This window comes from Nelumbo nucifera, chromosome 1 (assembly GCF_055504915.1).
Source record: "Nelumbo nucifera cultivar China Antique chromosome 1, China Antique-T2T, whole genome shotgun sequence".
Lineage (NCBI taxonomy): Eukaryota > Viridiplantae > Streptophyta > Magnoliopsida > Proteales > Nelumbonaceae > Nelumbo > Nelumbo nucifera.
This window is the reverse complement of record NC_142649.1, coordinates 180,825,234-180,841,131: the sequence shown is the minus strand read 5'-3', so window position 1 is coordinate 180,841,131 and position 15,898 is coordinate 180,825,234. Positions and strand designations below refer to the sequence as shown.

At 39.9% G+C, this 15,898-nt stretch overlaps 1 protein-coding gene across 2 annotated transcripts in view; it reads left to right on the top strand.

Annotated features, from left to right (window-relative positions):
* PKP-BETA1 (plastidic pyruvate kinase beta subunit 1) overlaps positions 1–15,898 on the top strand; it is an 84,428-nt gene that overhangs the window by 42,732 nt on the left and 25,798 nt on the right. For both annotated transcript variants that reach the window (XM_010263136.3, XM_088895480.1), the window contains 3 exons: positions 7,668–7,802; positions 7,955–8,065; positions 8,199–8,287. In XM_010263136.3, coding sequence (XP_010261438.1) covers positions 7,668–7,802; positions 7,955–8,065; positions 8,199–8,287 — 335 coding nt within the window. The remainder of the gene's footprint in view (positions 1–7,667; positions 7,803–7,954; positions 8,066–8,198; positions 8,288–15,898) is intronic.

The following is a 15,898-nucleotide window of genomic DNA, read 5'->3' as shown; positions in this document are numbered from 1 at the left end:
GGGAGGAGCAGTCGATGACCGAAAGTCTACCAGTGGGTATTGTGCCTTTGTAGGAGGAAACCTGGTCACATGGAGAAGTAAAAAACAAAGTGTGGTGGCTAGATCTAGTGCTGAAGCAGAATATAGAGCGATGTCTCATGGGGTTGTTGAAATCATGTGGATAAGAAATCTGTTAGGTGAACTGGGTTTTGTAGTGAACAATCCTATGTCACTCTACTGTGACAATAAAGCTGCCATCAATATTGCTGCTAATCCAGTCTTGCATGATAGGACGAAACAACTTGCAGATATCTTCACCAAAGGTCTTATTAGAGAGAAACTTGTAAATGGAGAAGTGTGTACTCCATATGTCAGCTCAGAAGAACAACTTGCAGATATCTTCACCAAAGGTCTTCATCATGTGCGGAACAATGATTTGTGTGACAAGTTGGGCATGATTGACATCTATGCTCCAACTTGAGGGGGAGTGTTGAAATAATTTAGTGTTAGGGTCTGTTTGGCTAGTTAAAGCGATTTTTATTTCTGTTATTTCTGTTATTGTACTCACTTACAGCAGGGGCACGGGGGTCTTTTCCCTTCTTATTTCTGCCGCCCTATATAATATAATAAAAGCTGGCGCCGCTAGCATGGTTCTATTGCTCCAAACTTTTTCTTCTTCCTTTCTTCCTTCTCCTTTCTCTCTTCTTTCCTTCTCTTCTCTACTTCCTCATATTTCAATCGGATTTATTGTCAAGACCCTTCCCATCAATAGGGGTGGAGGCAGGTTTGGCACCAAGCTTCCCAGTCTCAATGAGAAGGTCCAACACATACTTTCACTAAGAGATGAAAATGCCTTCATTAGATCTAGCTACCTCAATGCCTAAGAAATATCGCAATTCTCCCAAATATTTAACCTTGAACTCAGAGTTAAGGAAACACTTGAAATCATGAATTTCCTATGTATCAATCTTTGTAAGAACAATGCCATCCACATATACAATGAGGAAGGTGACCTGAGAAGCCTTCTCTTCATAAATAGAGTATGGTCTAGTTAAGTCTAAGTATAACCATATTGAATAAGAGCAGCCCAAAATCTATCAAGCCAAGCATGTGGGGACTGCTTAAGTCATAAAGAGATTTGTTCAATCTCAACACCTTACCTTGCATCTCATTACCATACATTCTAGGGGGAAGGGACACATACCTCTTCAGTTAAATCACCATTCAATAAGGCATTCTTAACATCAAATTGATAAAGGGGCTAGTCATAACTCATTGCTAAAGACAACAAAACTCTTACAAATGTCATCTTAGCCATTGGAGAGAAGGCCTCCATATAATCAATCCCATATACTTGAGTATAGCCTTTGGAAACAAGGCAGACCTTATACCTCTCAATCTGACCATCAACATGATACTTTATAGTGTAAACCCATTTACATTCAACAAACTCCTTCATAGTAGGTAAGTCTATAATATCCTAAGTATTGTTCTTACAAAGTGCTTCTATCTTAGTCCTCATAACATCCTTCCATTCTGGCTTAGACAAGGCTTTTGATACACTCATAGGGATAGGTTGAGCTGAAATGGAGGCTAGGAAGGAATAGTAGGAAGGGGATAACAAATTGTAAGAAAGGTGTTTGGAAATGCAATGAGTGGTATGTTACCTCTTACTCTTTCTTACTACAATGGGTAGGTCAAGGTCAAGGAAGGAAGGTACTAGTGATGATGGTATAGGACCTATCCTCTCTTCAATGATTGAAAGTGTTGAAGGCTCATTTAGAGATGTGGGAACAAGTTGTGCATGCCTTTGCCTTTGCCGTTGGTACCACCTCTGAAGAATAGGATGTGTAGTGAACACAAGAGGACTGGGAGGAGGTGGAGAAGTAGGGATGGGGGAGCCAGGAGAAGTGGATGACTCAACCAAAGGGACCGAAGGAGTTGAAGAAGGGCTAACACAAGATTTAACATGTGCTGGAAAGGGAAGGGGCAAAGTGTTGGACAGTTTTGTATGCCCTTAGCTTCAATCAGAATGATGTACTTTATGAGTTTATTGTAAATGAATAAAAGTGCATATTTGATTCATGTTCCCTTGGTATGTTTCTGTGTAATACCCTTAAACTGGACACTTAATGAGACTCGTGTTAGTTTAGAATGTTCACAGCCAGTGGGTCGGTCTGGGGAGACCTATCCTAATAAGGCTAACACTGTTGTGCCGGCAAGTCGGTTGGGGTGGCCTGTCTCAGCTGCCAGGGTGAGACCCTAGGCACATACAGTGTATGATTAATTGAATCTTTGAACTGAACCAGATTTCCAGTATTGCCCTGGACCTTGGAGATTGATGGGCAAAACTGGAAAGTTACACCCGACCCCTAGACTCGATTATGATACTGCACTAGGTGTCGGATTGGGCTGTCTTTGATGTACCAATCAGTGAGATCCTTAGTGGGGGTCAAAACCTGGGTATATTGGGACAGTCTGAGAATTCATCTGAGTGGGTGATCATAGTGATAGGATCAGCCCCTTTGTCGGACAAAGGTAATGATCGGGGATGCACTCTCACTGATGGAAACCAAGACTACCGGCAGCCGATTTCAATCGTTGAGATTTGTTTTGCAAAGTATATTTTATATGAGATATAAAAGTATATATATTATGGTTTCTAAAATGTTTGCAAAAGGTTTTAATTCCCGGGATCCATATAAGTAGAGAGTGCAACACTGTTCCTTGCAGCCGAGGGAGAGGTCCTCTCTTATCAGGCAGTGTTTGATCATTATGGGCTGAGAGGTTAAGTGTAAGACCATTGAGGATAATACCTGATGGACTAATCTTGCATTTGTCTACAGTCCCTGGGTGTTACAAGGTGGCTTGGCCCAGGGACCACTTAGGGTAAGTGTTGGGTCCATAGAGCCCATTTGATGGGTTTCAGGGGGTGCACTGTCCATAACAGTGTATTCGGCCAAGCCTTGTAACAAAGGCTGGGCCGAACCCATGTGGCTGATGTGTAGATCAATGCTTGGGTCCCACGCCATACAAGGAAGCCCAACTGGGCAGCAGTTAGGAAGGTTAAGTGAGCACATAAGCTTAATGGGCCTAAAGCCCATTTCGAACTGGAATTATTTAATAAGTTGAATATGGGCAAATTCTGAGATGGATCAACAGATAGGATAGGGTCTTAACCCTATCCACTCAGAGAGTCCAGATCTGAATATGATTCAGATCTAGAAGCCTCCTAATGAGATTAGGAGAGGGCTGATCTAATTTGCAGATAAGATAAGGGTTTATCCTTATCACCTAAAGAGAGGTCTGATCCAAATATGATTTGGATCAACAGCTCCTAATTGGATTAGGAACTGATCTTTTAGGGTTACAAAACAGGAGGGGGCGGCAGCCTTTAGAACAACACATAATCAGATCCTCTTCAGAGCTGAAATCAGAGAAGAAAAATTTCTGCAATCCCTGCAAAAGATCTTTCTTGCCGCCTCCTTCCTGCAGCCGCCAGACATCTAGTTCGATCTCCAGTTGTAGGAGAAGTCAAGATTCGATCTTGACATCAGTTCTTTGAGAAAGAATTGATAGGAAGCTGTGCTCACGTGCCATCCTGCTGTTTCTTGCAAAGGACAGAATTCTTGGAGAAGAATACTATTGATTCTGCTCCATCCTGCACTGCACCATCTTCAGTGGGAGCAGTTTTTGAATCCTTCCTTGGGCGTGAACACCTTCGTTTGGAGATACTTTTTCTCTGTATCAGGTATAATCCTCTCCTACTCCTTTTGGTTCAAATCTAGTTCAGTTTATGGTTCAAGATTGATCATTGAAAATATGATTTTCTAAATAGGGAATGCGATTCCCAGTTGAAAGGGAGAGAAATTTTCTTTTGAAATTCGCCCCTTTATTTCGCAAGATTTGGGCGTCCATACGATGGATCTCTCATCCCTTCACAAAGGTGAAGAGGTAGATTCTAAATGATTGATAATACAACCAAACTTCTTATATTCAGCCCTGATGGCTGCAAGTTGTTCCCCTACAGACTTCTCATCATACGACCTCTTTTCACCCTCGAAGGAGGTGGCCTCATTAGCATTACCATCCTTTCCATTCCCACTCTTTCTACCATTGTTATTCTTAAACCTAGTCGGTTGGAGCTCTAGATGTAGCTTCCAACAGGTATCCTTCATGTGGTTTGGCTTCTTGTAGTCACACACAACCTCCTTAGTAATACCTTTTGCTTCATCCCAACATTAGCAAAATGATTTATTGGTACTTCTAGAATCTGAACTTGTCTTCTACTTTCCTCACTATTGACCATAGCATTAGCTTGAGAAAGGGTCACTTCATCTTTTGCTAAAACATTCTCTCTCACTATTATAATATTTAGGGTCGAGTCCGGTGAACTCAAAGACCCACTTCCTGTCCACCAGTTTTTTGAGTTTCAGCATCCTTTGTGCACCCCCATTCAATTGTTTCTGTCAAATCAATTTTTTGCTAGAGAGACTTCAGCATTGAGAAGGGCACAACTAAGGGCTTCTCCCCTTGTCTTAAATTATTCACATCATTCTTTAATTTAAAAGACCTACGTTCAACTTTTGTGAGATCTCCTTAACACTATCCCATACCTCCTTAGTAGTATCTACCCATTGGTTATGCTTATTGATATGAGGTTGCATAGAATTAACCAACCAATTTACAATTGTGTAGTTTTCTTGAATCCACCTCTCATAAGTAGGATCGTCCTCCTTAGGTTTTGCCACTCCCAGTGATGAACCCCCATTTTCCTCTATTACAGACATGGATTTTTTATATACTGAGACCATGCCAAATAGTTGATCTCCAAATAGGTCAACAAACTTTCTTTTAAGCCCCAAGTGCAAGCATCAAACTATCTCTAGAATCCTTAATTTGATTTCTCCAATCAGCTAGGGTTTTTGGGAATCTCCAAGAACCTGTCTTGGGCTTCAATCTGAATGTGTAATCTTCTCTAGAAAACTCTCCCAACTAGGCAACATCAACTTCTAGTCGATCAACAACTTAATTCTCCATATACACTGTGGATGTGCCTAAGAAAAGAAAAACAGGAAGTGGTGACCTGCTCTGATACCAAGATGAAATCTAAACTAGCAACAATTCTGAATTTAGAGAAGAAGAAAGAAAAGGAGAAGAAAGAAGAGGTTCAGGAGAAAGAGGAAGAATGGAGAAGAAAAGGGAGGAGGAAGAGAGCTTGATTGTATCTCTCTCCAGTCTCTTAATCATATTTTATTAGAATTGATTCTAATGAAATGTACAATTACAAGGGTGCCCCTGGTAGGGTGGGCCATGGCTAAATTGATAACAATGAAAAACAAAGAAAATAGGCCCACAACTAAGGCCCATTAACTAATAAATAGGAAGAAGTAATAGACCCAATAAGAAAGAAGATACTCAGGCCCATTCGGTCCATCATCTCTATAAATCCTCACCTAGAACTTGCCCTTACAGCCTCTAAATAATAGGTTTCATGGAAGATAGAAAGGAAATTATAGGACTTTTTTTAAACCACACAATTTACAACTAATGGTTAATATGCGGTATGTAATATGTTGTGAGGGTTTGTGGTGGAGAGAAAATGGTCTTCACTGCTTTAGCTTACTCGGTGGGTTTTGATCATTTGGTGAGTCTAGTGATGTCACCTCCACAATGATAATTTACATTTATCAACCATTGAACTTATTTTGGCAGAAACAAAGATATTTCAACCAAATCAAAGTTGTGTGGATATTATTTTGAATATCTTCATCTTGTATGGTCACTAATGAATATTTAATAGTTCTGTATGTTCCAATTTGTCAATGATTAGCATAAAACTTTGTTTTCCCTAATGCTTTACTCAAGATGAAAAAGCTTTATGCCATTTCATAGATTCTGCAGAATTTCCCATTTTAAAGGATCCAAACTATAATTTGAAATTATGGACCTTGATAATGATTATGAGTCTAATTGTCAATGATTCATGGGTTGAATGGTAATGGTTGGGATGCTAAAATTGCTCCCAACTCTTTCTCAGCTTCTCTTTGGAAAGTTATTCCTGAAGTCTACCCTACTTTTCTTAATTCCATTAGGTTTGATGTGGGAAGGGGAGATAAAGTAAGGTTCAGGGAAGACTTGTGGTGAGTGACCAATTTCCAGACCTCTTTGCTCTCTCTACTTTTAAGGGAGAAACTGTGTCTAGGCTATTGATAAAAAAAAAAAAAAAAACTATGTCTAGGCTGGTAACTTCTTCCCCAACTGGTTTAAATTGGGACCTGGGCTCTAAAAAAGGTTTAACGGATAATGAATTTCTTTCCTTGGTCCACCTACTTGACTTGTTTGGGCAAGTATTCCTAGATCCTTCTCTTGAGGTCTCTAGAGTTTGGTCAACATCACCGGATTGTCTCTTTACCTTCTTTTTTCAAAATCCTTGCTTCGCCTAACCCTCAAGGGGTGGACTTCCCAGTGAAAGAAATTTGGAGTAAGTCTATCCCACCTAAAATACAAGCTTTTTGTTGGGAAATTTTCCTTGGTAAGGTAAACACTTGTGACTTGCTATAGAGAAGAAGGCTTTATGCTTGCCTTTCTCCTCATTGGTGTTTCTTATGTAGGAACAATGGAGAGGTCCTATCTCATTTACTAATCTCCTATCTCTTTGTGAATCAAATTTGGGAGTTTGTTTGTTCTCTTTTTGGTTGTAGGTGAGCCCTCCCTCAAGATGTGGTGGGACTGTTTAATCCCAACCTTTTGGGGCAACCAAAGAAAAGAGGGAAGGTACTCGGAGAGCCACTAAAGCAGTAATTTGTTGAGTGGTTTGGGAAGAAGGAAACAACAGGATCTCTGAAAAAAACAGGTCTCTGGAGGAAATGATAGACAGCATAAAGTTAAAGGTGGCATTATGGGTAAAGACATTGGATAGCTTCCAATTATTCTCAGTCACTGACATTCAAAGAGCTTGGAATGTAATAGTAGTCTTCTATAGAAAAAGATGGAGCAAGAGTGGACTGGAAACTTTGGAAAGCAATAAAGTCAAGTTGAATTTTGATGGGAGTTCAAATATGAAACCTAGGGATGGCTGGAATAGGACTATAGAAGGGGAAATCAGAAATTATGAAAGGAGGATTTTGGCCTTATTTTTAGGGCCAATTGGTTGAGGAAGTTCCTTGAAGGGTGAATTGTGGGCACTGCTACAAGGTCTCTGGTTGGCAAAGCAGTTGGGCTTTAGATGGATTGAGGTGGAAGGGGATTCAAAAGTAGTTATCACATGGGCAAATTGCAACAGACGTACTCCATGGATTCTCAAACATGTGATAGGGGAAGTGAAAAATCTTGTTATGGATATAGAGGCTGAATTTAAGTGGGTTAGAAGAAGTGCAAATGGATTAGCTGATTCCCTTGCCAAACAAGGGGTTATGAGGCGACAATTGTTTTGGGCTTCTATGTAATCAGGGTTTGAAAAATGGGGATGACTTTTCTGTCATCAAAGTTGTATTAACTACCTCTTTAATTGAATCTAATAAAACAAATATATTTTCTGATGATAAAAAAATTGTAAATATGTTTCCATCCATTTCTTGGGGCTTTAAGAGATATCTTCCATTAGATGTTTGACTTCCAAAATTTCTAAGACTATAAGTGGTCTTTGATGATTTGGCACAACTGACTGATTTGAGTTGCTTCCTTAGGGGGAATGATGTCATTAATGGTGAAGTCCAAAACGGAAGATTCAGTGAAATGTGAAGTTGTTGATGGTGGGGAACTTAAGTCAAGGCGGCATCTGAATGTTCGGGGGAAAAGTGCTACACTGCCATCCATCACTGGTAGGACCTCAGAGCATAATATCTTTCAAAGGTTTACGCAATATTCACGTTTGATTTTGTTTCATCCTTCTTAATGGATGCTTTTTAATGAAACAATTGAAGCTTCTATTGCTGTTCAAATGCAGATAACAGTTTGCTTTGATTTACTGCAGAAAAAGACTGGGATGATATTAAGTTTGGAGTGGATAATAAAGTAGATTTCTATGCTGTTTCCTTTGTCAAAGATGCAAAAGTGGTCCATGAATTGAAGGACTTTCTGCGAAGTAAATATATAGCGTGAAAATTTATTTTGAAATTAAGCGTTTAAAACTGATCAATTGTTATTATTACTTTTGGTATTTTCTATTTTCACTACAAGTCTTATTAGTTGTGGTTCCTCCCCTATTGTATTTACAGGTTGTGGTGCAGACATACATGTGATTGTTAAAATTGAAAGTGCAGACTCTATACCAAATCTTCATTCAATTATTACTGCATCCGATGGGGTAATTACCTAAACCTTTCAATTTTTGTCCTTCATTTTTTAAGTTTAACAATTTCTAAAATAATTGTAAATTTCACTGGTTGAGTACTGTAAATAAATCTGATTTGGCCCCATTGTAGAAGTTATAATTGTTTTACATATACATTTTGACGCAATAACACTCCAATCAACCTAGTTGTTATTGTACATTCAGCTGTTTATCTTTGGACCAACTTGGTTCCAATACTTGTGTGCTGGTTTTCAAGGGGTTTGGGCAGTGTTGCATGGACGTGGTCCACGTGGACATGGACATGAGAATCAGAAACCAATGTGTGTCTGGGAGTCTGATTTGGCAAGATGAAAAAACAGTCTTGCAGTGCATCTCGTGCCTCCCTTTGGGATGCTTGTAACAGTGCCTATCATTATTGTTTTCAATGAAATTTAAAGATCTATTACTTATAAAAAAACCATAGACTTTCAGACATGTCTCTGGACAAGTATAAGACCATTAAAATACTCATATTTTCTTGAATTTTAACATTATAATCCTATAGAATTTTTCTTTTAAAATCTTGCCCTTTGTTATTTAATAGCATTTTGTTGGAAAAATGCCATTCAATGTGTACATAGCTGTTCATTTACATCAAATAAATGTCCCCCTACAATCCATGGAGTGTTGGTGTCCAATGCATGCCTGACATGGACAGTTCATCCATTAGGAGAATCCATGCAACACTGGTTTGGGGTTCATATTTGCTATTGCAACATGTTTATGCCCCTTTTGATGGACTTTAAATCCAGTTTTGGGTTGGTAGTCATTTCAAATCAGATAATTTTAAGGGTTTTGTTCTCATCCTGAACCTTAATAGAGCCTACAACAATCTGTTTTGATGGTTTAAATTCTAGAGAAGAGAAAGAACCGTAAAAAATAGAAATGGTTGAAATTTCCATGTTAAACACTTAAACTATCCTAGAGAATAAAAAGGTCATTACCCAATGTTGGTCCCAGTTATCTGGGGTCTTGGGAGGGTAGACTGGATATGGTTCTAACATTTTTTTGGCACAAAGTGGCTGTTCTCAGATTCAATCCCACATTCTTATGCTTGCCAAATTGTGAAGTGGAACAAATATATAATGTTCAATACCTAATACCTACCCATGATCAGTTCCTAGTAGTTGATAGAGTTTAGACCTTCAGAAAATGTGGAGTCTTTACCAAGCAGAGCAGTTCATGTGATAAATTTTAGTTCTATCATTGAAATGATATATTTTTTTTTTGCTAGAAGAGAATATTTGTAAAAGGTGAAATTTGGATACAAGCCTTAAAACAAGAAACTCTTGAAACAAGAGTAGGACCACCATAAAACAATATGAATAACTAAATATGTTGTATGGCCCATGTGAGTATTATTAGTAAGCCAAGATATTAATTAATTAATTAAAAATTATAAAAATACTTATTAATTAAAATAAAGAGATGAAATCATCATTATCATGCTAATCAAAAGAAAAAGGTGAGATTGGTGCCTTTCCGCACATGTTTGTTGCCTTTGCTTAAGAAATGGTGAGACAACGACTCATCTTTTGATTTCTTGTCATTTTGCTTCTTATTTGTGGGTTGGTTCTCTCCTTTGTTTGGTTGCAGATGGAATCCCCCCTGGGTGTGCTGAACCTTTTTGACTCTAACTTCTTCCAACAACCAAGGAGAAGAGGCAGGATAACGTGGAGAATAACAAGAGCAACCATCCTTTGGTCAATTTGGGAGGAGAGAAACAATAGGATCTTCCTAGGGCAAGAAAAATCCAAGGAAACACTTGTTGAGGTTATCACCATCAAGGTTATGCATTGGCTGGAAGTACAACATCTCTTCAAGGACATCTCCACAGTTGACTTAATTAGAAATTGGAGTGCTATAGCTGTATCCTCTCCCTCCACTGTGGTACAAGGAAGTTGGGTACCACCGCCTCAGTTCAGTGTGAAGTTAAACTTTGATGGAAGTTCCTTGGGTAATCTAGGTCGGTTGGGAGTTGGGGGGGTGTTCAGAAATGAGGAAGGAAAAGTCTTGGCCCTTTACTCGGGCCCAATTGGGATAGGAGATTCCTTAAGGGCAGAAGTAATGGCCTTACTTCAAGGATTGAGACTGGCAAAACAATGGGGAATGCAACAATTAGAAGTGGAAGGAGACTCCAAGCTGGTAATAGGGTGGATGCAATATGGAAACTTGGGAGTTTGGTCTCTTAGACAGCCTCTAAGAAAGATTATTAGCTTAGCAAGGGAGATTGGGGTGCATTTTAAATGGGTAAGAAGGTCAGCAAATGGAATGGCCGACACTTTAGCTAAGCAAGGAGCTACTAGGAAGACTTTGTTTTGGGCTTGTTTGTAATATTTTGTTTTGATATCTCATCAATTTTGTGGTGGTAAATCTGTAATCTTTTCAAATCATCAATGAAAGTTACCGTTTCCTGTTGACAGATGTTGTTGTACACATATGTTTAGTACCGCAAGGGTACTTTTGTAATTTCTTCATTTGTTATGTTGTACGGCCATCCTAGTATAAATAATAACATACTGCACACGCTTGAAGTATTCTTTTGGGGCTCTCAGTCCTCTCGCCTCTCCTCTCTTTCTCTTATCTTGTCCAACATGGTATCAGAGCAAGTCGTCCAGGCCTGAAGGGTGATGTCGAGCAAATCTGATTTGTTCATCTTCCAATGTCGACCAGTCAGTCTCTTCATCTCCCAGCTGTATCCATTTGCTGTTCGACCTTAAGCAAGTAGAAGCTTGCCTGACTTTTCATCTTCTAGCGTAGAGAAAGTTCTGGTTTATAGAGAGGCTATCATTTGATGTTCAAGAAGGTATTATCTACTGTTCAAAAAAATAGTAAACATTGTTCATTGTAGAACTCATTTTCTTCAAAAAAATAGTAAATCTGAATTCCCTTTTCACATTGTTCATTCTGATGTATGGGGCCCTGTTACTTTACCATCTGAGAGTGGTTACAAGTATTTTATTACCCTCATTGATGATTATTCTAGATATACTTGGGTCTATTCTATGCGCACCAGGGCGGAAGTACCAAAAGTTATCCAAGATTTTCATCGGATGGTCTTCACTCAATTTCAGATTGAAATCCAAATTTTTTAGTCATACAATGCGAAAGAGTTTTTTCATAGTGATCTCACGGAGTTCTTTGCTTCGCGTGGTTCACTTCACCGTAGCTCTTGTGCCCGCACACCACAACAAAATGGTGTGGCTGAACGGAAGAACCGACATCTCCTTGAAGTGGCTCGGGGTTTACTACAAAATATGAATGTCCGCAAACGTTTTTGGCTTGAGGTTGTTCTTTGTTCTACCTACCTCATTAACCGTATGCCCTCTCGTTGGTTAGAGTACAAAGCCCCACATCAGCTTCTCTTTCCTAAGGCCCCCCTTCTTCCCATTCCTCCTCGTGTATTCGGTTGTCGGTGCTTTGTCCAAAATCTGTCTCCCACCCGTGGGAAATTGGATTCTCGTGCTATTTCTTTCTTTGAGGATGAGCCATTCTTTCCTATTTCTCCTCAAGGGGAGTGTAGGCATGAGGAGAAACTGGTTCAGCTCCCTTCTCTTCCTGATCCTTCTCCTTTTCGTGTCTTCTTTCGTCATCGCAAAGGCCAACCAAATTCAAGAGCTATGGAGAATCTAGAAGCTGTACCTCCAGTGCCATCAAACTCCTCGGGGGAGGATCATACCCACTCAGGTAACTTGGCTTCCAATGATGTTCCTGATTCTATTGAAATTGATACCTCTGCTGCTAATGACCTTGACCTTCCTATTGCTCACAGGAAAGGTGTTAGATTGTGCACCACTAAGCATCCCATTTCCAACTTTGTTTGGTTTGAAAACATTTCATCATCATTTCGTGCTTTTCTTACCTCTATTGACAGTGTCCCTATCCCCAAGAATGTGGCAGAAGCTCTTTCAGTACTTGAATGGACAGATGCCATGAAGGAAGAAATTAATGCCCTTCATAAAAATGGCACATGGGAACTTGTAGATCTTCCTAAGGGAAAGGATCCAGTTGGATGTAAATGGGTGTTCACTGTGATGCATAGGGCTGATGGAACGGTGGAGAGGTATAAAGCTCTTTTAGTGGCAAAGGGGTTTACTCAAGTGTACGGAGTTGATTATGCAGAAATTTTTTCCCCTGTTGCCAAGATGAACTCCATTAGAGTTCTATTCTCTCTTGCTGCTAATCTGGATTGGGATCTACATCAACTTGACATCAAGAATGCATTCTTGAATTGTGAACAGAAAGTGTGCAAGTTGAAGAAGTCTTTATACGGGCTGAAACAATCACCAAGAGCTTGGTTCAGCAGATTTCATGTTGCGATTCAGCAGAAAGGATACAAGCAATGTCAATCAGATCACACATTGTTTGTGAAAAGAGGAGAAGGTAAAATGGCTGCTTTAATAGTATACTTGGATGACATAATTGTTACTGGTGACTGGAAGGATGAAATCCAGAGGTTGAAGGGTTTCCTTGCCACTCAGTTTGAAGTGAAGGATCTAGGACCTCCCAGATACTTCCTTGGAATTGAAGTTGCCCGATCAAAAAGGGGTATCTTCATTTCCCAAAGGAAATATGTCCTAGATTTACTTCAGGACACTGGAAAGATGGGAGTGAAGCCAGTTGACTCTCCCATTGACCCGAGCCATAAATTAGGTGATAGCCAAGGTGAACCTCTCAAGGATGTGAAACAGTTTCAGAGGCTTGTAGGGAGATTGTTATATCTTTCTATGACTCGCCCAGACATTGCTTATGCTCTTAGTGTCCTCAGACAGTTCATGCATGCACCTAGGTCTTCTCATCTTGAAGCGGCAGAAAGAATCCTTCGATATCTAAAAAAGTTTCCTGGTGCTGGCTTGTTATTTCAAAGGCACGAGCATTTGAAAGTTGAAGTTTATACAAATGCAGATTGGGCTGGATCTCAAAGTGACAGAAAGTCTACTAGTGACTACTGCACCTTTATAGGAGGGAACCTTGTTACATGGAGGAGTAAAAAGCAAAATGTGGTGGCTAGATCCAGTGCTGAAGCTGAATATCGTGCAATGGCTCACAGAGTAGCTGAAAGTATGTGGATAAAGAATCTGTTGAGTGAGTTGGGTTTCCCAGTGGACAAGCCTATGACTCTATTCTGCGATAACAAAGCAGTTATAAACATTGCTGCTAACCCAGTGCTACATGATAGAACAAAACACATTGAACTTGACAAGCATTTTATCAGAGAGAAAGTCATCATAGGTGAAGTATGTACTCCCTATGTCAGCTCTGAGAACCAACTTGCGGACATCTTTACAAAAGGGCTACACCATTCTAGACATCATGATCTCTATGACAAGTTGGGCATGATTGATATCTGTGCCCCAACTTGAGGGGGAGTGTTGACAGATGTTGTTGTACACATATGTTTAGTACCGCAAGGGTACTTTTGTAATTTCTTCATTTTTTATGTTGTACGACCATCTTAGTATAAATAATAACATACTACACACGCCTGCAGTATTCTTTTGGGGCTCTCAGTCCTCTCGCCTCTCCTCTCTTTCTCTTCTCTTGTCCAACATTTCCTATCAAAAAAAAAAAAAAGAAATCATCATCATCATGCCAGTCCAAAGAAATCATCATCATCATAATAATAACCTTGTCCCAACTTCCAACCATATGGGATCAGCTACATAAACTTTCCAGTTTATTTCTTGTCCGTGTTCAGAATTCCAGAAGGAGTTTGTAGGGAGTTGTAAAAATTAATGAGGGACTTTCTGGGATCCTGGGGAGGAGAGAAGGGACCATAGAGTTAGGTGGGATCTAGTTACAAGACCTAAAAGTGAAGGGGGACTGGGGTTGTAAAATCTGCAGAAGAAGAATGAAGCTCTTTTCGGGAAATGGTTATGGAGATGGTCCAAAGAAAGGAAAAACTTGTGGGCTAAAATAATCCTAAGTATTCATGGGCAAGAGGCAGCTGGCTGGGATCCAGGACTATCATCTAGGGCTTCAAGAGCCTCTCCTTAGAAGTCGATTCATGCCATCCTGCAGTCATTTCTTCCATTCATCAGGTATGATCTTGGTTCTGGTTTGTCTGTACATTTTTGGGAACACACTTGGGTGGGGGATCTTCCTTTGAAAGAGCAGTTTCCCTCTTTGTTTGCTCTGTCTAGGTTTAAAAATGAGCCAATAGCAACATTTGCTACCTTGTCTAATTCTGCTATTGATTGGAACTTGGGTCTTAGAAGGGCTCTCAGAGATTTTGAGTTGGAACCCATCTCTAATTTGCTTAAAATCTTGGATGAGGTAGTCCTTGAACCTTGTAGTGTGGATTCCACGGTGTGGTCTCTTGTTCCTTCGGGTATCTTCTCCTGCTCCTTTTTCAAAGCATTGGCACAGTCTAGTCCGGTACCTGGGTTTCCTTTTCCAGTCCGGGAAGTTTAGGGTAGCCCCACCCCTCCTAGGGTAGGTGCTTTTTGCTGGGAAGCAATCGTAGAAAAGTGTAACACTTGTGACCTAATTCAAAAGAAAAGGCCTAATTGGTGTTTATCCCCGCACTGGTGTATCTTATGTAAAAAGAATGGTGAAAGCTATTATCACTTGCTTGTCTCTTGCCCTTTTGTTTCAGATATTTGGTGTTGGTTCTTTTCTCTATTTGGTTGCAGGTGGCCCTTCCCTTCAAGTGTGCAAAGCTTGTTCAACTCCATTTCAGTGAGGGGTCTAAAGAAGAGAGGTAAAATCTTGTGGAGATGTGTTAAGAGCCGCTGTTTACTAGACAGTTTGGAAAGAAAGAAATCAGAGATTCTTTCATGAAAAATCTCAAAGAACCATTCAATCTAAAAGCTTAAGCTGTTAGGTAAAGGTCCTTGAAGCGTGAACAAGCACAAGCCCATCCATACCTTGTGATGAAACTTATTTAAATGTAATGGGGATAATGAGAATCGAACACTAAACCACTTGGTCAAAGTGGCTCTGATACCATCTCAATGAACCATTCAATCTAAAAGCTTAAGCTGTTAGGTAAAGGTCCTTGAATATTCTCTAACAAAAAAGAAAAAAGCAAGGAAGCCCTCATAGAACTTGTATATGTTAGGGTGGTCCACTGGGTCAAGTCTTTGAAGCTTTTTGAAGCCTATTCAGTAGGAGGCATCATTAGAAATTGGGAAGAAGTGGCTCGGTCAGCTCCTATGTCTAGTGATATCAGACCTGTTTGGACTCCACCAGACTTGGGTTTCATCAAATTGAATTTTGATGGTAGTAGTGAAGGAAATCTAAGCCCTTCAGGCATAGGTGGTATTTTCAGGAACGAAGAAGGTCGAATTATTGCTATGTTCTCAGGACCTATAGGCTAGGGGGATTCTCTGAGAGCTGAAATCCTAGCAGTTTTAGAAGGAGTTAAAAGGGCTAAGCAATTGAATATTAGCAAGTTGCTAGTGGAAGGAGATTCCCAACTGATTGTTAAATGGTTGCAGATGGAAGAGTCCAACCTGGGGAAGTTCTCAAATGAAAGAAAGAAAATCAAGCAACTGACTCAGAACATGATTATAAGGGTTCAATGGGCTAAGAGGAGTACCAACTCCATGGCTAAATAGGGGGTGGGAAGACCTAATTTAT